The sequence below is a fragment of the Oncorhynchus nerka genome, linkage group LG18, assembly GCF_034236695.1.
Source record: "Oncorhynchus nerka isolate Pitt River linkage group LG18, Oner_Uvic_2.0, whole genome shotgun sequence".
NCBI classification, from domain to species: Eukaryota; Metazoa; Chordata; class Actinopteri; order Salmoniformes; family Salmonidae; genus Oncorhynchus; species Oncorhynchus nerka.
Window position 1 is genome coordinate 32,996,857 of NC_088413.1, and position 22,113 is coordinate 33,018,969.

The 22,113-nt window shown below is 44.8% G+C and overlaps 2 protein-coding genes across 4 annotated transcripts; one reads left to right on the forward strand and one right to left on the reverse strand.

Annotated features, from left to right (window-relative positions):
- The first annotated feature begins 119 nt into the window (after positions 1-119).
- LOC115115496 (voltage-gated monoatomic cation channel TMEM109-like) lies at positions 120-7,973 on the forward strand. 2 transcript variants are annotated; one of them, XM_065004044.1, is made up of 4 exons: positions 120-597; positions 828-930; positions 1,681-1,913; positions 7,924-7,973. In XM_065004044.1, exons 1-4 carry the CDS (start codon positions 496-498, stop codon positions 7,963-7,965), a joined length of 480 nt encoding a protein of 159 aa, XP_064860116.1. In that variant the 5' UTR covers positions 120-495; the 3' UTR covers positions 7,966-7,973. The 2 variants fall into 2 exon arrangements, with proteins under 2 accessions (XP_064860116.1, XP_029499842.2); XM_029643982.2 differs by lacking the exon at positions 7,924-7,973 and having other exon boundaries at positions 1,681-3,029.
- Positions 4,484-20,131, reverse strand: LOC115145768 (uncharacterized). Of its 2 annotated transcripts, XM_029687275.2 has the most exons (10): positions 19,910-20,129; positions 15,336-15,381; positions 14,425-14,627; positions 14,021-14,102; positions 13,295-13,579; positions 10,231-10,442; positions 6,697-6,777; positions 6,396-6,509; positions 5,313-5,414; positions 4,484-5,186 (listed from the first exon to the last, which is right to left on the reverse strand). In XM_029687275.2, the coding sequence occupies exons 1-10, from the start codon at positions 19,952-19,954 to the stop codon at positions 5,091-5,093; spliced, it is 1,266 nt and encodes a 421-aa protein (XP_029543135.2). In that variant the 5' UTR covers positions 19,955-20,129; the 3' UTR covers positions 4,484-5,090. The 2 variants fall into 2 exon arrangements, with proteins under 2 accessions (XP_029543135.2, XP_029543136.2); XM_029687276.2 differs by lacking the exon at positions 5,313-5,414 and having other exon boundaries at positions 19,910-20,131.
- Between the last annotated feature and the right edge of the window lie 1,982 nt (positions 20,132-22,113).

Consider the following 22,113-nt stretch of genomic DNA (forward strand, 5'->3'; position numbering starts at 1 on the left):
TCCAGGGCTAGTTAAGAGAATATCGTGGCATAGATAGGTCTTCACACTCCAGTACCGTAGGTGGCGGTGTATGCACTTGTCAGTTAATTGCGATTCGCCAATAAAACTTAAGATGAAGAAGAAAGGCAACGCAACTACTGCGGTACGTTTTGAGTTGGCCTGCCTACTTACTTACTTACTATATCCTGGAAACTTCCGTTAGAAACTGACTTTTTTTTTTATTGCTATATGTAAGACATAAGCTACATTGTAGCCAATATGTTCCTGTCCGTAAAGTGGCCGGTTTAGATTGTTGTAGCATATATTTTTGCGGTGAAACCATATTCAACTCAATTTAAAGACGTTGGATGTTTATTTTATTTTATTGTTTGACTTTACCATAAGGCGTCTGAAAAAAATGAAAGTGTGTTTCGTCGTGTGTGTGCTGAGCACGGTGGTAGTTTCTTGTTCGGGAGAAAATAGTCGCTTCGAGAAGTCATTCAACTATTCCCGGGAATGATGCAAGTCCTCCGGGAGACGCTCACGGATTTGTCCAAGGAGGCGCACGGTTACCTGGTCCACCTTCTCGGGGCAAGGTCCGTTGAAAATGCACAGGAGGTGAGGAACAAAGAATAGACGGCTCTAAGTTTAGATTTAACAGTAGTTCGAATCATAAATTCTTAGTCTAATGATGTCAGTTCCTTTGTCGAATTAGGTAGGTGTAAGTAGTAACAAGTCGGCCATATACGGGAACCCTTATGCACGCTTGTTTTAGTTCCGGATTTAGTGACCCAGATGTTTGCCTCAAACAGAACCCTCTATCAACTCCCTCTCGACCCTCCTATCAGTGTTTCTTTCAGGTGGTCAAGTATCTGGCTGAGGCAGCGGCCAGTGGAGCGAATGTGGTTATGAAGTACCTCGCCCAGTTCCTGATGGTAGCAGGAGTTGATGGTAAACAGCTGGGATCATTCGTTATAATATTAAAGGCAAAACAGATGTTAGATCAACACTCCTATTCCCACTTTAGGAATACAGGCCCAGAAAGCTATTGCAATACTCTAGTCATTCACCAACACTGTTCCCAGAGAGCTAAAGCATGTCACGTGCAAGCTTTTGTTTCAGCCCAGCACTAACACACCGAATCAATGTCTCGATGAGCAGTTGGATCGGGTGTGTTAGAGCGGGGCTGGAGCAAAACCTGCACAACCAGTGGCTCCCCGGGACCAGGGCTGATAACCGGTGCACTATTCAATAATGGAACAGACAGTTGTCAACACAAAAATAATCATTTCAGATAAGTCATTCTATTGATTGATCCCACATCGTGCAACATCTCAACACACAACCCATATACAGTGCGATGGTACACTCACATTGTCATTTACTGTAACTGTTCTCTGTAGACACACAACACAAAACCGGATGAAAGTCTGACCTGCCAAGGGAGCCCTTTACCCACTGACAGACATGCCCTGGATTAGGTGTGTGCGCCAGACGGGGAAAGCTTTTTCTCCACATTGCCAACAGTAACCTACTAGGCTTTGTGACTATAACTACCGGTACAATAATTACATAGCAACATACTAAAACCACATTTTTGCCAAGTCTTGGAATGGAGACAAGTAAAAGGGAGCATTTTAAAGATTGCTAGACCAGAAAATGCACTAATATCATGTGTATCTATTTCTTTCTCTCCTCCAGTTGAAATGCCTGTTAACAGTATCACCCCAGATGCTGTGGTCTATATCGGTCAGTGGCTTCTGCTGGCTCTCATTGGCTACTGGCTGCTGTCCCTGGCCTTCCGATTGGTGGCGTCCACTCTGAGGCGGGTCCTGTGGCTACTGAAGCTGGGTGTGGTTTTAGGACTGTTTTGCCTGATCCTAAGTGACAGCAGTGCTGGAACGGAGACTACGGCGCTGCGATTGGCCGGCCTGGTGAGCGTCTGCGTCCTATTGGGTATCGGGCATTCTGGCACCGGGGTGATAAAACCTACCTGGAGGATCAAGTGAGGGTGCTAGAGAGACGAGTGAGAGAAATGGAGAGGAGGAAAGAGAAGTGAGGGGTGGCTGGATGGGAACTGAAAGGCCTTGTTTTGTACATTAACCTAGGTCTAGGATCGTAACAAGGACGTTGTACATAAAGTTTTGTTTAAAAACAAATGGTATCGTTTTGCATAATGAAGCACTTTGCCTTTTTCATAAAGATCTTAGTTAATGTGTGTGAGAAACAGAATTGACAGCAAATATGATTAGCTTGTTTTAAAGGAAACAGGCGGACAAGAGTATTGTGTTTTCTGTTTATTGAGGTGGACCCATGCATGTCCTACAATAAATGCTTTTGATATTCGCAGAATAGAAACACTAAACATTCCATAAGGTATCATGATATGTCATTGGAAATCATATTTTTCTTCATTCTCGCGCCTTTCCAGTTATGGCAGCATACACCACAAACAAGTTCAAATAAAACAAAACTGATGCATACTTCCTATTACCTACATTTGAGATCTGTCCATTCCTTTTAAAGCGTGTTGGGTGTAGGGGGATGAGACAGTTGGTGAGAAAAGCAGCTTTGGGAAGAACGTTTTAAAAGTAACTCCAAAAGTTTAAGCGTAATCAAGAGGCCTTCTCATCTGCCCTTCTCCAATTGAGATTTTACCTTGACCAACTAGGGCCAGGAGTTTACTGTTCTGGTTACATGGTCTGGAAATGACCTCTCCGAATATAATCATGTAAAATACATTTCTCACCCCCTGACCTGACCAGGGGTACATTCATTAGGAACCTAATGGAAGCAACTAGGTTGAAACGGGTAGGGACTAACTGAATTTGTCCCAAAAAGTTGTTACCGTTTGCTTCATTGTGCACTTATGAAGACACCCCAGGACAAGAAGGCACTGGATGCGTTTGTGTGATAAGGCTTAAGCAAACGACTAGGTGAAATCGGGGGAGGAGCAACGGCGACAGCCACAAGTTTGGGCACGTGGTTTTGCACCAAATCTCAGACGAACATGGCAGTGTTGCCATTGTTATGAAAGTATTTCTTTGTAACGTTAAAATAATCACGTCTCCAACTTCCATATCACACAATCGTAATTTGAAATCATGCGGGTGTACATTGTACAAACAATGAGACTCGTATCACATTCATTTTGTATATATCCACTGTATACATAAATCAAGGCAAAGTTGGTTCCTGTTTCAGTCATGTCTTTGGTCACGTTCGTGTGGGTCAAACAAAAACAACCTAATGATTGGTTGACAATAGAGCCTCCCACAATGCAGGTGATGGCTGCAGGAGGAAGTTGGTGAAGAGCAACTGCAGAAACTTGCAGTCAAAACGTCATGACCTTTTTTGTAAAGCTCATGCAGTTGACATTTAGGCACAAGTGGGATCATTTTTATCCCCATAATGCATCACACTTTGAAAGGTGGTGGCCACTGACTTGACAAGTGATCCGCTCGAACTGTCTGTAAAACCTTCAGGAGTGCGTCATTATTTAAGAGACAAATAGGATTTTATATTTAAATACCAAAATGAGCCTTTTAAACCAAGATGATGTGTGTTGCAAATGGCACCCTATAGTACACTACTTTTGAGGGAGATGCAGACGATGTATAGCATCTTAATAAAATAGCGCCCTCCCAGTGTATTAATAAGTTATTTAACTCTACATACCCACCCTGTTGAAATGACAGCAGTTTCATATGTATAACTAAAATGATACACCACATGCATATAATGAAAAACGGCTATACATTGGGAAGTAAAGGCATTTCTGATCGTATTTGCATGCATATATATATATATATATATAAAAAACACACACACTTTAAATATACACAACAGGAAGTGGCTACCTGACTGGCGGAGAGCTTTACTTGGTCTACCGAGTGGATGATAAGTTGTCCTAGCATCTTCTGATTGTATGATTAGGAGTGATATGGGTTCTGATTGGATTATGATACACTTAGAAAAAAACATTTCCAAAAAGGTTCTTCGGCTGTCCCTATTTTTGGTTCCAGTAGAACCCTGAAAGGCAGTTATCGGTTGTGTTCCTCTCCTCAGACATTGCTGACGAATGCCAGATCTTACAACTATTGGATAGCTATTTTACGCATCAGCTAACCACATGTTATCGACTGTGCACGACGGCACAGCCGGTGACGTGGCACGCAACCATTGGTTGATGCATGCAGCGCCTCCGCAGGGGAACACGACCAGAGTGTTTGATAGACGCCATACATTAAATTGGTGGAAGCCCTCAATGGCGCTGCCCATGCCAATACTGCCTTTTGGCCACTAGAGGCCTCTATCATTCTATGGGCTACATTCCAATTCTCTTGTACACTCCCCTTCTAAAAATAAATGGACTGGGAATATGGTGGAAACTCCCTGAAGACATTTTGTTGCACCAATCCAATGCATGAGAGGGAGTGGATCTGTGCACACTTCTGGAGAAGGGTAGGGATCTGGCCTCTGATTCAGTTTGACACGTCCCCCCCCCGCCCGGACATTTTGACTGACTTCATCACAGCTAAACATGAAAGTCCTTTTAAATGATCTCCTTTCTTTCACTAATATCCCATTTACACAGAGACAAAAACATTAAAAAAATTGGTCGTTTTTGTATACGTGAAAGGGGTACATTTAAAAAAAAAAACAGGGACCTAGTAATGAAACCTGTTTCTTCACAGGCCCTGTAACCAAAAAAAAAAAAAAAAACGGTATCTATGGGAATGGATCTGTCTTTTTGCAGGGAAATTATTTAACACTTCCATTGTTTAACACCTCCCTAGTTTGAATTGCAAACAGGCCCCATGGTTTAACAGGGGTCATCTAAATATGCCTTTTTAAAAGGTATAATAATAATAATAATAATGTCTTATGTCAGAAAACAGTATAACACTCACCAGAAAAGGATGGATAGGTGATTTGAGGGGCAATGTCTAGGTCACAGTTACAACATACTGCTTCCTCTCCTATCCCTCCCCATTTATATAAGTGGTCACAGTCGAGGAGATGAGCAAAGGAAGCCATTGAACTGTATTCGGGACGGAGCCGTGGCAACATTACTAAGGTCGCTCCTGATTGGACCGATGACAGGCGTTCTACAGGAAGTTGGTGGGGGCGTTTTTTCCTGTGTCGGTGTTGAACTGGAAGGCTCCGTCTGTGGAGTGCAGAGCTTCAGAGGTGGGCGGGGGGACCTGGGGGGGAGGAGGGAGGAACAATGTCAGAAGCTGTGTGTATGAGTGAGTGAGTGAGTGAGTGAGTGAGTGAGTGAGTGTGAGTGAGTGAGTGAATGAGTGAATGAGTGAGTGAATGAGAGAGACCTGGGGTGGTGGATGGGCAAGGAGGGGATCAGCAGGAGACATGTTCTCCATCTTTATCTCCTCATTCCCTGAGGGGGCGCTGTACATCACCGGCGCATACCCCTGAAACACACACAGTTACGCAAGCTTCCACACACACACTAACTACACTCTGAGATGAGAAGGATCAAAACCAGAGTGGAATATGACAGCCACAAAGGAAAAGAGGGAAGTGGAGTGAGAAAAGACACTATGCAACAGTTAAGTAGAGATATACCATCGGCGCCACAGGGTACTGGTTAGGTGGCCCACTCTACTGTTAGTGGTCAGAGGGGCCACAGGGTACTGGTTAGGTGGCCCACTCTACTGTTAGTGGTCAGAGGAGCCACAGGGTACTGGTTAGGTGGCCCACTCTACTGTTAGTGGTCAGAGGGGCCACAGGGTACTGGTTAGGTGGCCCACTCTACTGTTAGTGGTCAGAGGAGCCACAGGGTACTGGTTAGGTGGCCCACTCTACTGTTAGTGGTCAGAGGGGCCACAGGGTACTGGTTAGGTGGCCCACTCTACTGTTAGTGGTCAGAGGGGCCACAGGGTACTGGTTAGGTGGCCCACTCTACTGTTAGTGGTCAGAGGGGCCACAGGGTACTGGTTAGGTGGCCCACTCTACTGTTAGTGGTCAGAGGAGCCACAGGGTACTGGTTAGGTGGCCCACTCTACTGTTAGTGGTCAGAGGGGCCACAGGGTACTGGTTAGGTGGCCCACTACTTTTAGTGGTCAGAGGAGAGGCACAGTTAGATTGTAGAACAGAGGGAAGAGGAGTAGGGGCTGATTTGTAGAGTTGTGTAGAATAGGGTTGACTAGCATAGAGTGGAATAGAACAGAGTACACTCTTAGTACATTTTTTCCATGTAGAACCTTGAAGGGTTCTTTGACTGTCCCCATAGGATAATCCTTTTTGGTTCCAGGTAGAACCCTTTCTACAGAGGGTTATACATGGAATGCAAAAGGGTTCTACCTGAAACCAAAAAGGGCTCTTGTATGGGGACAGCCGAAGAACCCCTTTGGAACCCCTTTTTTCTAAGATTGTAGAGTATAAATCCCTACCATCGGAGGAGCACCAGGGTTGTACTGTGGCTGGTTGGGTGGTGGGCCATTCCACTGTGGGGGCTGGGCAGGGGGGTACAAAGGGTCCTGGGAGGGGTAGCCTGGGTTGAAGCACTGAAACAAACCACAACAAAACACTGTCACACTCTTTTAGTTTCTTTTCCCGAGGAGTTTCACCCCTGACGGGGGGGGGGGGGGGGATTATGAGGGTTCACTAACAACCATACCAACCGCTGATATAATGGAGAGATGGGTGGACTCACAGAGAGAAACATAATGGAGGAGAGATGGATGGACTCACTGGTTGAGGTGGGGGTCCGGTCCATTGAGGCTGGCCAGGCATCCCAGGGTTGGGGGGAGGGTAAACCTGAGGGTAACCTCCCTGTACATGGAGGAGCACCACAGTAAAAAGAGGGACTCAAACACTATTGGTGTTGTGTAGTTGTGATTATGTTGTGTAGTTGTGATTATGTTGTGTAGTTGTGATTATGTTGTATGTTCTTGGATGCTATTTTTACATATCTGCACTCCTGCCTACACAATTAACCCTCGTGGGATAAATCAAGTATTTTGAATTGAATACTATATGCGATATACTCATACAAGTACTGTACATAAACAGATACTAACATGGACAACCAGTTCCCAAAGTTAGATATAAGGACTTATATACTCAACACATTATGGTTCATGACAAGACTAAGATAAAACACACACACACAGTCGTGGCCAAAAGTTGAGAATGACACAAATATTAATTTTCACAAAGTCTGCTGCCTCAGTTTGTATGATGGCAATTTGCATATACTCTAGAATGTTATGAAGAGTGATCAGATGAATTGCAATGTCCCTCTGCCATGCAAATGAACTGAATCCAAACTCGGTCTCAACCTTTAAGTCTTTACTGAAGACTCATCTCTTCAGTGGGTCATATGATTGAGTGTAGTCTGGCCCAGGAGTGGGAAGGTGAACGGAAAGGCTCTGGAGCAACGAACCGCCCTTGCTGTCTCTGCCTGGCCGATTCCCCTCTTTCCACTGGGATTCTCTGCCTCTACCCTGTTACGGGGGCTGAGTCACTGGCTTACTGGGGCTCTCTCATGCCGTCCCTGGGGGGTGCGTCACCTGGGTGGGTTGATTCACTGTTGTGGTCGGCCTGTCTGGGTTGGCGCTCCCCCCTTGGGTTGTGCCGTGGCGGAGATCTTTGTGGGCTATACTCGGCCTTGTCTCAGGATGGTAAGTTGGTGGTTGAAGATATCCCTCTAGTGGTGTGGGGGCTGTGCTTTGGCAAAGTGGGTGGGGTTATATCCTTCCTGTTTGGCCCTGTCCGGGGTGTCCTCGGATGGGGCCACAGTGTCTCCTGACCCCTCCTGTCTCAGCCTCCAGTATTTATGCTGCATTAGTTTATGTGTCGGGGGGCTAGGGTCAGTTTGTTATATCTGGAGTACTTCTCCTGTCCTATTCGGTGTCCTGTGTGAATCTAAGTGTGCGTTCTCTAATTCTCTCCTTCTCTCTTTCTTTTCTCTCGGAGGACCTGAGCCCTAGGACCATGCCCCAGGACTACCTGACATGATGACTCCTTCTGTCCCCAGTTCATGCTTGCTCAGTTTCAACTGTTCTGCCTTACTATTATTCAACCATGCTGGTCATTTATGAACATTTGAACATCTTGAGCCCACCCGGCACAGCCAGAAGAGGAGGACCATGCCCCAGGACTACCTGAGGACATGACATGATGACTCCTTGCTGTCCCCAGTCCACCTGACTGTGCTGCTGCTCCAGTTTCAACTGTTCTGCCTTATTATTATTCGACCATGCTGGTCATTTATGAACATTTGAACATCTTGGTCATGTTCTGTTATAATCTCTACCCGGCACAGCCAGAAGAGGACTGGCCACCCCACATAGCCTGGTTCCTCTCTAGGTTTCTTCCTAGGTTTTGGCCTTTCTAGGGAGTTTTTCCTAGCCACCGTGCTTTTACACCTGCATTGTTTGCTGTTTGGGGTTTTAGGCTGGGTTTCTGTACAGCACTTTGAGATATCAGCTGATGTACGAAGGGCTATATAAATAAATTTGATTTGATTTGAATCCCCCCAAAACATTTCCACTGCATTTCAGCCCTGCCACAAAAGGACCAGCTGACATCATGTCAGTGATTCTCTTATTAACACCGGTGTGAGTGTTGACGAGGACAAGGCTGGAGATCACTCTGTCATGCTGATTGAGTTTCAATAACAGACTGGAAGCTTCAAAAGGAAGGGTGGTGCTTGGAATCATTGTTCTTCCTTTGTCAACCATGGTTACCTACAAGGAAACACGTGCAGTCATCATTGCTTTGCACAAAAAGGGCTTCACAGGCAAGGATATTGCTGCCAGTAAGATTGCACCTAAATCAACCATTTATCGGATCATCAAGAACTTCGAGAGCGGTTCAATTGTTGTGAAGAAGGCTCCAGGGCGCCCAAGAAAGTCCAGCAAGCATCAGGACCGTCTCCTAAAGTTGATTCAGCTGCGGGATCGGGGCACCACCAGTAGAGCTTGCTCAGGAATTTCAGCAGGCAGGTGAGAGTGCATCTGCACGCACAGTGAGGCGAAGACTTTGAGGATGGCCTGGTGTCAAGAAAGGCAGCAAAGAAGCCACTTCTCTCCAGGAAAAACATCAGGGACAGACTGATATTCTGCAAAGGTACAAGGATTGGACTGCTGAGGACTGGGGTAAAGTCATTTTCTCTGATGAATCCCCTTTCCGATTGTTTGGGGCATCCGGAAAAAAGCTTGTCCGGAGAAGACAAGGTGAGCGCTACCATCAGTCCTGTGTCATGCCAACAGTAAAGCATCCTGAGACCATTCATGTGTGGGGTTGCTTCTCAGCCAAGGGAGTGGGCTCACTCACAATTTTGCCTAAGAACACAGCCATGAATAAAGAACGATACCAACACATCCTCCGAGAGCAACTTCTCCCAACCATCCAGGAACAGTTTGGTGACGAACAATGCCTTTTCCAGCATGATGGAGCACCTTGCCATAAGGCAAAAGTGATAACTAAGTGGCTCGGTGAACAAAACATAGATATTTTGGGTCCATGGTCAGGAAACTCCCCAGACCTTAATCCCATTGAGAACTTGTGGTCAATCCTCAAGAGGTAGGTGGACAAACAAAACCCCACAAATTCTGACAAACTCCAAGCATTGATTATGCAAGAATGGGCTGCCATCAGTCAGGATGTGGCCCAGAAGTTAATTGACAGCATGCCAGGGCAGATTGCAGAGGTCTTGAAAAAGAAGGGTCAACACTGCAAACATTGACTCCTTGCATCAACTTTATGTAATTGTCAATAAATGCCTTTGACACTTATGAAATGCTTGTAATAATACTTCAATATTCCATAGTAACATCTGACCAAAATATCTAAAGACACCGAGGCAACAGACTTTGTGAAAATGTATATTTGTGTCATTCTCAAAACTTTTGGCCACGACTGTATCTATTCCAATGACATAAAACACAAGGCATGCACAAACCAACACACCACAGTATGCAGTTAAGTGTATAAAGAATAAATGATAGAACGTCTGCAATAACCACAGAAAATAAAACACGTCACGTTATTCCCGCTCAACTACAAAACACCATGCGTTACTGCAACAATGTCATTATTATAGTAGTGCAGCATGGGAGACGAGGAGAGACCGATTAGAGGGAGGAACCTAAGGGCAACTTCTACATGGGATTTGTCCCAAACGGCACCATATTCCCGAGTGAACTAGTTTTGACCGGAGACCTATGGCGAGAATCGGGTGCCATTTCATAGCCAAGCCACCATCTAACTATCCCTCACCGGCACACCAGGTCCAGGGGACACCCCTCCTCCGGGCATGTTGTAGCCGGGAGGGGGGTGCAGAGTCTCGGGGTTGTCCAGTTGGATGGCGGTGGTGTCGGGGGATTTGTTCTTGAAGATCCTCTTCCGGCAACAGAAACAGATACTGGCAGGGATACCAAGCAGGAGGAGGAGGGCCATGAGGGGGTTGCCTGCTTCATTCTCATGTTTGTCTGGAGGGGGATAGGGGGGGGCGAGGGGGAGAGGGAAAGAGAGAGATGCAGAAGGAGCGAGACGGGGAAGTTAATTTGGGAGACATTGCAAAGCCGTAAGGGGAACAGGAGGGAGTGATTGACAGACGACATGTGTTTCACTCTATGCATGTTGTAATCCCCCTCACCCCACCGCCTCTTTCCCACCACCCCATAGCTTACTGAGCAGCCCTGTAGTCCTACAAATAACCAACTAATTAGTGACAAACAGGGACATATGAGCTGCGAGCCAAACAATGTGTATCCCGAATGGCACCCTATTCCACTATGGGCCCTGGTCAAAAGTAGTGCACTATATCAGGAATAGTGTGCCATTTGGAACGAATGGCCAGTATACCAGACCATTGGGAAGGGAGCCTGATGATGTGTCTATTTCCATGACCTACTCGAACTTCAACATGACCTAACAGAGGTAATTTAATTCTAAGAATTCTATGCAGCCAACACCACTTGTCTCTCTCTATACAGCACCAGTTTGTATCTCTTGGACTTGTTACTACTTACACTATGCACTAAGCATACTTGGATATTTGTGGACTAGTTTTGACCAGAGCCCAGTGTACTAAATAGGGTGCTTATTACATACGCTGCGGCTACTGTTAATTATCTATCCTGTGGTCTAGTCACTTTACCCCTACCTACAGTGGGGAGAACAAGTATTTGATAACAATGCCGATTTTGCAGGTTTCCTACTTACAAAGCATGTAGAGGTCTGTAATTTTTATCATAGGTACACTTCAACTGTGAGACGGAATCTAAAACAAAATCCAGAAAATCACATTGTATGATTTTTAAGTAATTCATTTGCATTTTATTTCATGACATAAGTATTTGATCACCTACCAACCAGTAAGAATTCCAGCTCTCACAGACCTGTTCGTTTTTCTTTAAGAAGCCCGCCTGTTCTCCACTCATTACCTGTATTCACTGCACCTGTTTGAACTCGTTACCTGTATAAAAGACACCTGTCCACACACTCAAACAGACTCCAACCTCTCCACAATGGCCAAGACCAGAGAGCTGTGTAAGGACATCAGGGATCAAATTGTAGACCTGCACAAGGCTGGGATGGGCTGCAAGACAATAGGCAAGCAGCTTGGTGAGAAGGCAACAACTGTTGGCGCAATTATTAGAAAATGGAAGAAGTTCAAGATGACGGTCAATCACCCTCGGTCTGGGTCTCCATGCAAGATCTCACCTCGTGGGGCATCAATGATCATGAGGAAGATGAGGGATCAGCCCAGAACTACACGGCAGGACCTGGTCACTGACCTGAAGAGAGCTGGGACCACAGTCTCAAAGAAAACCATTAGTAACACACTACGCCGTCATGGATTAAAATCCTGCAGGGCACGCAAGGTCCCCCTGCTCAAGCCAACGCATGTCCAGGCCCGTCTGAAGTTTGCCAATGACCATCTGGATGATCCAGAGGAGGAATCATTAAGAGCATTGAAGATGGGTCGTGGCTGGGTCTTCCAGCATGACAACGACCCAAAATACACAGCCAGGGCAAATAAGGAGTGGTTCCGTAAGAAGCATCTCAAGGTCCCGGAGTGGCCTAGCCAGTCTCCAGACCTGAACCCAATAGAACATCTTTGGAGGGAGCTGAAAGTCCGTATTGCCCAGCGACAGTCCCGAAACCTGAAGGATCTGGAGAAGGTCTGTATGGAGGAGTGGGCCAAAATCCCGGCTGCAGTGTGTGCAAACCTGGTCAAGAACTACAGGAAACGTATGATCTCTGTAATTGCAAACAAAGGTTTCTGTATCAAATATTAAGTTCTGCTTTTCTGATGTATCAAATACTAATGTCATGCAATAAAATGTAAATGAATTACTTTTAAAAAATAAGTGATTTTCTGGATTTTTGTTTTAGATGTCATCTCTCACAGTTGAAGTGTACATATGATTAAAAAAATTACAGACCTCTACATGCTTTGTATGTAGGAAAACCTGCAAAATCGGCAGGTTATCAAATACTTGTTCTCCCCACTGTATATGTACAGTGCAGTCGCAAAATAGTCAGACCTCTACTTTTTCCCCATTTTGTTATGTTACAGACTTCCTGTAACGGAAGACTTGGTGGGTCCAAACTTCTTCCATTTAAGAATGATGGAGGCCACTGTGTTCTTGGGGACCAGCAATGCTGAATACATTTTTTTGGTACCCTTCCCCAGATCTGGGCCTCGATAATCCTGTCTCAGAGCTCTAGAGACAATTCCGATATGGACCTTCGTGGCTTGGTTTTCTTCTCTGACATGTACTTTCAACTGTGGGACCATAGAGACACGTTCGTGCCTTTTCAAAATCATGTCCAATCACCTGAGCTCAATATTTCTGTATTTTACAAAAGCTTTTAAAAACCTGTCTTCGCGTTGACATTATGGGGTTGTCTGTAAAGTAACGAGGATTATTTATTTAGACCATTTTAAGAATAAGGCGTGTTACGTTACAGCCTTATTACCTCATACCCCTGCTCATCAACTGGGTATTGGTACTCTGTGTATATAGCCATGTTATCATTACTCATTGTGTATTTATTCCTCGTTATTATTTATTATTATTATTTATTTTGTATTGTTGGGAAGGGCCCGTAACTAAGCATTTCACCAGTCCTACACCTGTTGTTTTAAGAAGCATGTGAAATAACTGTAGATATTTTTTTTTCTTCATGATTTGGAACGCAGGAAGCGTCTGCGCAGACCAAGGTTGGGAGTGAAGTGGTATCCCTCCCAACACACTCACGATAACTCAGTAGAAGTGAGTAACACTGCAGAGCTAACAAACAATCTATGGCAACACAGCGAAACCACAACCTATGAGTTCCATCCTGACGATGGCGACCACCCGGTCTCGCGTGTCCTTCAGCGTGTAGTAGCCCACGTCCGAGGTGTTGACGTTCTGGATGCTGATCTTGGTGGAAAGGGTCTTGACCCGGTTCCAGTAGTCCGGGAGGTCCTGGGCCACCACTGCCCCATCATGCACCAGGGTGACGTTGGCGTTGGCGCCCGAGAAGGAGAGCGTGGCGTCGGCCTGGTCGATGCCCTCCAATGAGATGTGGAGTTCCTCGCCCACCACGCACTTCGTGTACTCACGCCTGGCTGAGAAAAGGAAGAACATGTTGCATTAGGGGGAGAGGGTGGGAAAAAGAGGGGAGGAGGGTGTACGTGAAAGGGTGAGAGAGGGGGGTGAGAGAGTGAGAGAGAAAGAGAGACAAAAGGCCAAGACAATAACAAAGTAATTGTTATGGCGATCTAATTAAAGGGATAGCCATAGTCCCAGGGTCAGATGAACTCGTGGATACCATTTATGAAGGACATTAGAGGTAGTTTTGCAAGCCAATGCTAACTAGCTCTAGAGCATGCGAGCTGTTCCTATAGACTTCCAGTCATTGCGCTAACAGCTAGTTAGCAACTTCCTTCAAACTTAAGCAGAGACATAAAAATGGTATCCACGAGTTCATCGGACTCTGTGGAAGTAGGATGAAGGGCTTCGTGTCAAAATCCCAAAATGTCCCTTTAAATAACATGCAAAGCACTCACTGGTCACAGCCACTTTGAGCGAGGAGATCTCCTTGTTCCAGTAGTCTCTCTGGACATAGGTCCCCTGGTCCTTGTAAGTCACCTTCAGGGGGCAAAGGTCAAACACTTAACAGGGATGATAAAATCAAACTTTCTTTATAAATGCATTTAAAATCTCTTCACAAAAATGTTTAAATAATATATGAAATGAAGAGGTAGAGGATGGTAGGTGCATTGCTGGGACGGGATGGGTGTTAAGTGATATTAACAGTACCGGTCAAAACCAAGTGGTGAGTTTTGTTATAAGTAGGATACCATCTCCTCAAATCCCCACTCTGGTGGTATGATCTGAGTTGATATACTTTATTGTCCCCGGGGGGGGGGGGGGGGATTTGACTTAGACAATTAAAGAGACAGTCACTCACTTTGTCCAGATACCAGCTCCTGTCGGTTCCTGTCCCGGACACCTTTCCTCTGGTGGCCCGGGATCCACGGCCCCAGTACAGGTACGTCTTCAGGGGCTCTGCAGCGGGGATGAACTCCAGCTTCTCAGCACTCTTCGGGAGGTAGATCTTCAGCTGATGCCCGTGGGACAGACGCTTGTGCAGGTCGGGCACCACGTAGCCATCTGAGTGCGAGAGAGTGAGTGAGAGTATATGGATGAGAGCAAAAGTGGGGAGGGGGATAGAGAGAGAGAGAAAAAGGGTTGTGTGGAAGTGAGGATTAACACATTTTACTCCACATTATCTGAAGCAGTGGTAAACACAGATAATGTAGCTTGAAACCCTTTTAAAAACAACTTTCATCTACAAATTCTTGGCATCTGCTGACATTGTCCCAAATGGCATCTTATCTTCACTATAAAGTGCACTATGGGCCGCGGTCAAAAGTAGTGCCCTATATAGGGAATAGGGTGCCATTAGTGACGGGGCCTAGGTTTCCGCTGTTGCCTAATGCAGTTGGTGGTGTAGGAAGGTGTGGTGTAGGAGCCGTAAACGGGCCCTACCTACACGGCAGTGTACTTTCGAACATTCCTGTCTATTCATCTTGAAATGTCAACCGAATCCTCCTCCGGGATTTCATTTGTCCATTAACTGTGTTTTCACATGTTTTTTTTTTTTGCTTTCAGTGGAATGTAAAAGAGCCAATAAAGCGGGAGTGCCGTGGGGTGCTGGTGTCACTCCCCGCTCGCAACTCCCGGCTGGGGATCGGGTTAAAAATCATTATGTAATTCTTCCCAGCTTTCTCCCTTCTCCACCCCTGTGTCATTTATTTTCTTTCCTCTTTAAAAAAAAATGTATATATATAAGGGAATACACAGGAAGCTCCAACTCACCCACACTGAGAACAGTGCCCAGCAGGATCCAAAGACTCCACATCATCTGTATTGGCATATCACAAGAAATATGATAAATTATATTATGAACAGGTTGGGGGGGGGTTTAAGACAGACGGGCATGTTAGGACAGTGTTCCCCACCGTTTGGTCTTGGCTCAACCCTTTTGGTACTGGATAGAGGAGACTAGAAACTGAGGTTGCGTCCCAAATGGCACAGGTTCCCTAAATATTGCACTACTTTTGACCATGGCTCTGGGCAAAAGTAGTGCATTTGATAGAGAACAGGGTGCCATTTTGGCCCCAGCCTGTCCAGACTGGAAATGAGGTCTAGTGGGTCAGGAGACGATGTGAAGAGCAACAGGGACAGGCAACTAGCGGTCCGCAGGCCCTTGGATCAACCCCCCCTCCCCCCCAAAAAAAGTGAGGGGCCCTAAACTTCATAGAACAAAGTGTGACTGCCTTTAAAAAGCAACGAATCCATTTGAAAACAGCCTGTGTGGCATCGATATGAGTCAGAAGCAGTTCTTCTAGTGCAGTGATGGGAAACTGGAGGCCCTCAGATACATTTCCCAAAAAGTTGTGGGCAACTTGCAGACCCTCATGAGGAGTTCAGATTTTTTGTTGGATTTAGAGATGAGCGCAAATAATGCAAATCAACTGAGCTCAAATAGTGATAAATAATGTAGGCTCATCTAAAACTGAAATGATCACACACCCCTCTTATTTATTATACTATAAAAACCTTAACTGATCCTAGATCTGGAGTTGCCAAGGTAACGTGGGCTCCCGAATCACAACCGGCCGTGATTGGGAGACCCATAGGGCGGCGCACAATTGGTCCAGCGTCGTACAATTGGCCCAGCGTTGTCCGGGTTTGCCCGGTGTAGGCCATCATTGTAAATAAGAACTTACACAACATGGCCGGTCACACCGCTACCCACCCGTCATGTCTCAGAACAAACTTTATTGTACAACCCTTCCTGTTGTTGTAATGCTTACAGTCCTCTCCCACACACAGCACAGCCACCGTGGAAAAAATACACAGTTTACCCACATCCTCTGGAATTTGCACGCTACAGAAGTGTGTGAGTCAGTGTGGAATTCGATGCTTCACATTTCGTGATTCTATGGCAATATGGCTCTGTGATAGGCTATAATAGTTTTATACCTTCGTGTAGCCTAACCATCAAACAATCTCTGAAACTTTATTTTAATCATTGCCACACTAAACCGAAGGTGGGCAATTTAATCAGCCACTTGAAATGATTACAGAGATGTTATCATAGATATGATCATATCTATGATTAGGCTACATCGACCATTCCACAGGCCTGTAGCCCATAGCATGCAATTTATAATATGTATTTTTTTTATTTTTAATAAATGATTTATTATAACGTATAACCTATTCCCGGGCATCTCTCCGGCATGATCTATAAAAACTAGGAAACAAGCAGAACCGTTTGATAAGGATCGGACCATTTCCCCCGCCCATTTTTTTCTAAAAGGACATACCCAAATCTAACTGCCTGTAGCTCAGGACCTGAAGCAAGGATATGCATATTCTTGATACCATCTGAAAGGAAACACTGAAGTTTGTGGAAATGTGAAATGAATGTAGGAGAATATAACACATTAGATCTGGTAAAAGATAATACAAAAAAAATAAAAATCCCATCATCTTTGAAATGCAAGAGAAAGGCTAATATGGGACTTAGGAATCTAAGGAATCTTTAGATTTTGGCCACTAGATGGGAGCAGTGAATGTGCAAAGTTGTAGACTAATCCAATGCCCCATTGCATTTCTGTTCAAAATGTATCAAGACTGCCCAAACGTGCCTAATTGGTTTATCAATACATTTAATTTCATAATTGTGCACTCTCATCAAACAATAGCATGGTATTATTTCACTGTAATAGCTACTGTAAACTGGACAGTGCAGTTAGATTAACAAGAATTTAAACTTTCTGCCCATTTCAGACATGTCTATGTTCTTGTTACTTAAAACATCATGCTAATCACATTAGGGCACGTTAGCTCAACCATCCCGATCACATAAGAGGTTAAACGGCCTCAACCTGATGAGGATCCATAGAACACTAGTTAGTAGTGGCCGTCTCTGCAGAGAACTGGCAGTTCACATGGGGCTGTATAATCTACAGAGAATGATGCTTTTACTTTGGGAGTGGGACAATAGAATTTAAGCAACAACAAAAATCTAACAAACAATGATGAACCAGAACCACATTCAAGCAGATTTCTAGGAATGAAGGAAGTCTACTATTTTATATTTTCTTTAAAAAAGGTCCAATGCAGACATTTTTTTTTATCTCAATGTCAAATCATTTCTGGGTAACAATTAAGTATCTTACTGTTTTCAATGTAAATGGTTAAAAAAAAAAAATCAAAAGAAGCTTCTTAGCAAAGAGAAATTTCTCAAGCAAGATTTTTGCTAGGACTGTCTTGGAGTGGTCGGAGCAGGGAGGGGAAAACTGAAAACTAGCTGTAATTAGCAGAGAGGTTTGGAGACAACGGGGAGGGAGGGAAATACTAGTTAGACCTTTCTTATTGGTCTATAAACTAATTTGCTGCCTGGTGATGTCACGAAGCAGGCCAAAACTCCATCCCACCAAAGCAGGCTGACATTTCAAATAGCTATTACACTAAAAAGGGGATTATAATTTTCACAGTATTATTCCAACCCCATAGTGTGGAAATTAAGAGTTTATTCCCAAAATGCTAGATCCACCAATTTTTCACATTTGTTTTTTCATCAGAAATTCTTGATTATGGGTACCTTCATGTGTGTTTATTATATTATTCTTCTCAGATTAATAATTCATAGTGTATGAAAAACGCTATTTATGAATTGTTTAACTGAAATGGAATGTTCATATCCTGTATATTTGACTGTGATATGTGGGCATCTCAAGTATCTATTTTAAGATTAATCCACTTACTGCATGTCATTATGGATAAGAGTATCTGCTAAATTAATAAAATACCAAATGTAAATGTTTTGCATACAGATCTCATATTACTGCATCGAATTATTTTGGTATAATATGTTTACATTAATGTCACAAATGTATCATTTGTATATTTCTTTATAAAAAAAAGTAGTTATTTGTTACATTTGACTGTGTAAAACCTAGCAGTACTACTTATTTATTTGAGGCGGATGTATGTAGCCTATAGCATTTTGCTGGAAAAAAAACATACGATTAGTCTCTGAAATGAAACCATCAAGTGATAGATTTTAAACAAATACATGTCTGTCCTCAACAGTGTCTCTCTCCATTTTCCGGGAGGAGCTTCACGCAGTGACCGGAGATGGCAGAGCTGAAAGGGTAATCTGAGTGTAGAGAAAATAACGCCGCGGTCGTGTTCAGACGGGCAGCAGAAATTCTTCGCGTATTTATTCCGCGTTCAAATCTACTGGGAACTCGTAACTGGGAACTAGGAAATCTACGACTTCCGACTTTAGTGGGTTCGAAACAACTGAAATCGGGAAAGAAACGGGCTCCGACTGTGAAAAATCGATTTGAACGGTCAACCCGCTCGGAATTCCAACTCGGGAACTCTTTCTAGAGCATCGACTTCAATTCAAGGGCTTTATTGGCATGGGAAACATGTGTTAACATTGCCAAAGCAAGTGAGGTTCCGACCTGAAGATCACTGATGTCACGAGTTCCCAGTTGTCTTAAACGCGGCATTAACACTGCGAAGCCCTTCCAGGGCACACGTGACTTCCCACTTTGATTCATTAGTGATAGTTCCAAATGGCACCCTGTTCCTCTTAGTGCACTGCTCTGGCCAATTCGTTTAAAATCTATCACTTGATTTGTTATTTTTTTACTTTTTATTATTTGGTAAATATTTTCTTAACTCTTCGTGAACTGCAGTTGGTTAAGGGCATTACACGGTAAAGTCTAAATTATAGCAGGGGTAGGAAGTCCGCAGGACATGGACAGCAGGTAATAAGTTATACTATTTACAACTAACAATGATAAATGTCCGTTGGAGGGTCGGGTGTCAGCGGCATTGGAGTAGAGTGGCTGTACCAGGTTGTGATGCAACCCTATGCCATGATTAGATAGTGAAAAAACACTTTATTTAAATCAACATTTCTTAACATGGATATGCAGTGTTTTGGAATGAAATTCTTCAAATATACATAAAACACAGGATTGTCACGTTTTGGACTGCACTGTGCCATTAACGCCTATAGTGCGGTTCACTGTGACCGGGGAGACAGCGAGTCTGACTCAAAACAATATGCACACACGCACAACCCACCTCGCACGAGACAGGGAGACTCGCACGCAAGCGCCCAGACACCATGGATTACGATGCAATAAAAATAACAAGAATCTCCAAAGCAAATTCTAAACAAACATCACTGAACAAGGCAATTGAAGTAAATCCCACAAAGAGTGTCAATTGCCTGTTGCAAAGAAACAGGCTGAATAAACTAAAAGCCACAATGAAACATTTCACTTTGAGCAGTAAACATGGATCTCACACACACTTCTTATTGTGCATGCAGAAGAAATAGATAGGTGACATACCTTGATATGAAAGAATCCAGGTGATTCTTTTGCTGTTTTTCTCATAACAGTGTCTCTCTCTATTTTCCGGGAGGAGCTTCACGCAGTGACCGGAGATGATAGAACTAAAAGGGTAGTCTGAGTTTAGTGGGGAAAAAACGCACGGGCGTGTTGAGACTGCTAATGACGGACGAGTAGACAATGGACCTGATCCGACAGCTCAGAGCCTCTGCTCTTTTCTGTCCATAAGAAACAATTGGATTGGTGGAAGAGGCAGGCCAGGAGCAAGGAAGGAGGGTGTGGTCAAGCAAGGCAGCAGAAATTCCTCGCGTATTTATGCCGCGTTCAAATCTACTGGGAACTAGGAAATCTACGACTTCCGACTTTAGTGGGTTCAAAACAACTGTGAAAAAAACGAGCTCCGACTGGAAATAATCGATTTGAACGGTCAACCCGCTCAGAATTACAACTCGGGAACTCGGGCCTCTTTCTAGAGCTTCGACTTTCCGACCTGAAGATCACTGATGTCACGAGTTCCCAGTTGTCTTCAACGCGGCATTAACACTGAAACCCGTCCAGGGCACACGTGACTTCCCACATTGATTCATCAGTAAGATAGTCCCAAATGGCACCCTGTTCCTCTTAGTGCACTGCTCTGGCCAAAAGTACTGCATTACAGGGAATAGAGTGCCATTTGGGATGCAATAGTCTAGAAGATACAGGAGGAGACAATGTATCTAGATGATTCTCTCAAAATAATGGCAATTACTGTTTGAAAATGATAACTTGTTATAGCTTACTATTAATAGTCTTTAGAAGCCTAGAAAACGTTGTTTTCTCAGAGCCTAGGCCTAAGTGATGTGCTCTAATTTAGGCGTTCATTCTAGTTTAGCTTACTCTAAAATGGTATTGCCTCTAACCTAAAGTGAAAGAAATGGTATTAATTCACATTGATAGCAATAAATTATAGCAGGGGTAGGAAGTCTGCAGGACAGGGGCAGCAGGTAATCATTTATACATATTTACAACTGTAACAATTATGAATGTCCATTGGGGTGGAGGCAGCGTAAATATCCATTGGGGTGGAGGTAGGGTAAATGTCTATTGGGGTGGAGGTAGGGTAAATGTCCATTGGGGTGGAGGCAGGGTAAATGTCCATTGGGGCGGAGGCAGGGTAAATGTCCATTGGGGTGGAGGCAGGGTAAATGTCCATTGGGGTGGAGGCAGGGTAAATATCCATTGGGGTGGAGGTAGGGTAAATATCCATTGGGGTGGAGGTAGGGTAAATGTCCATTGGGGTGGAGGCAGGGTAAATGTCTATTGGGGTGGAGGCAGGGTAAATGTCCATTGGGGTGGAGGCAGGGTAAATGTCCATTGGGGTGGAGGCAGGGTAAATGTCTATTGGGGTGGAGGCAGGGTAAATGTCTATTGGGGTGGAGGCAGGGTAAATGTCTATTGGGGTGGAGGCAGGGTAAATGTCCATTGGGGTGGAGGCAGGGTAAATGTCCATTGGGGTGGAGGCAGGATAAATGTCTATTGGGGTGGAGGCAGGGTAAATGTCCATTGGGGTGGAGGTAGGGTAAATGTCCATTGGGGTGTAGACAGGGTAAATGTCCATTGGGGCGGAGGCAGGGTAAATGTCCATTGGCGCGGAGGCAGGGTTAATGTCCATTGGGGCGGAGGTAGGGTTAATGTCCATTGGGGCGGAGGTAGGGTAAATGTCCATTGGGGTGTAGACAGGGTAAATGTCCATTGGGGCGGAGGCAGGGTAAATGTCCATTGGCGCAAGGGCAGGGTAAATGTCCATTGGCGCGGAGGCAGGGTAAATGTCCATTGGCGCGGAGGCAGGGTAAATGTCCATTGGGGGAGGGTCGGGGGGGCCAGAGGCAGTGGAGTGGCTGTACCAGGTTGTGGGTTGGCGCCTCCCCCCCTTGGGTTGTGCCATGGCGGAGATCTTTGTGGGCTATACCCAGCCTTGTCTCAGGATGGTAAGTTGGCGGTTGAAGATATCCCAGTCTGTTATATCTGGAGTATTTCTCCTGTCTTATCCGGTGTCCTGTGTGAATTTAAGTATGCTCCTCTAATTCTTTCTTTCTTTCTCTCTCTCGGAGGACCTGAGCCCTAGGACCATGCCTCAGAACTACCTGGCATGATGACTCCTTGCTGTCCCCAGTCAACCTGGCCATGCTGCTGCTCCAGTTTCAACTGTTCTGCCTGCGGCTATG

What these genes read in the sequence shown, in the direction of transcription:
- LOC115145768 (XM_029687275.2), bottom strand. Translation starts at nt 19,954, where the DNA reads ATGAGAAAAACAGCAAAAGAATCACCTGGATTCTTTCATATCAAG. An exon ending in CGTCAGGATGGAACTCATAG is followed by an intron (nt 10,443 to 13,294) that starts GTTGTGGTTTCG and finishes ATCCCCCTCCAG; the next exon opens with ACAAACATGAGAATGAAGCA. An exon ending in CCCCTGGACCTGGTGTGCCG is followed by an intron (nt 6,778 to 10,230) that starts GTGAGGGATAGT and finishes CTCCATGTACAG; the next exon opens with GGAGGTTACCCTCAGGTTTA.
- LOC115115496 (XM_029643982.2), top strand. Translation starts at nt 496, where the DNA reads ATGATGCAAGTCCTCCGGGAGACGCTCACGGATTTGTCCAAGGAGGCG. An exon ending in CCGTTGAAAATGCACAGGAG is followed by an intron (nt 598 to 827) that starts GTGAGGAACAAA and finishes CCCTCCTATCAG; the next exon opens with TGTTTCTTTCAGGTGGTCAA. An exon ending in GATGGTAGCAGGAGTTGATG is followed by an intron (nt 931 to 1,680) that starts GTAAACAGCTGG and finishes TCTCTCCTCCAG; the next exon opens with TTGAAATGCCTGTTAACAGT.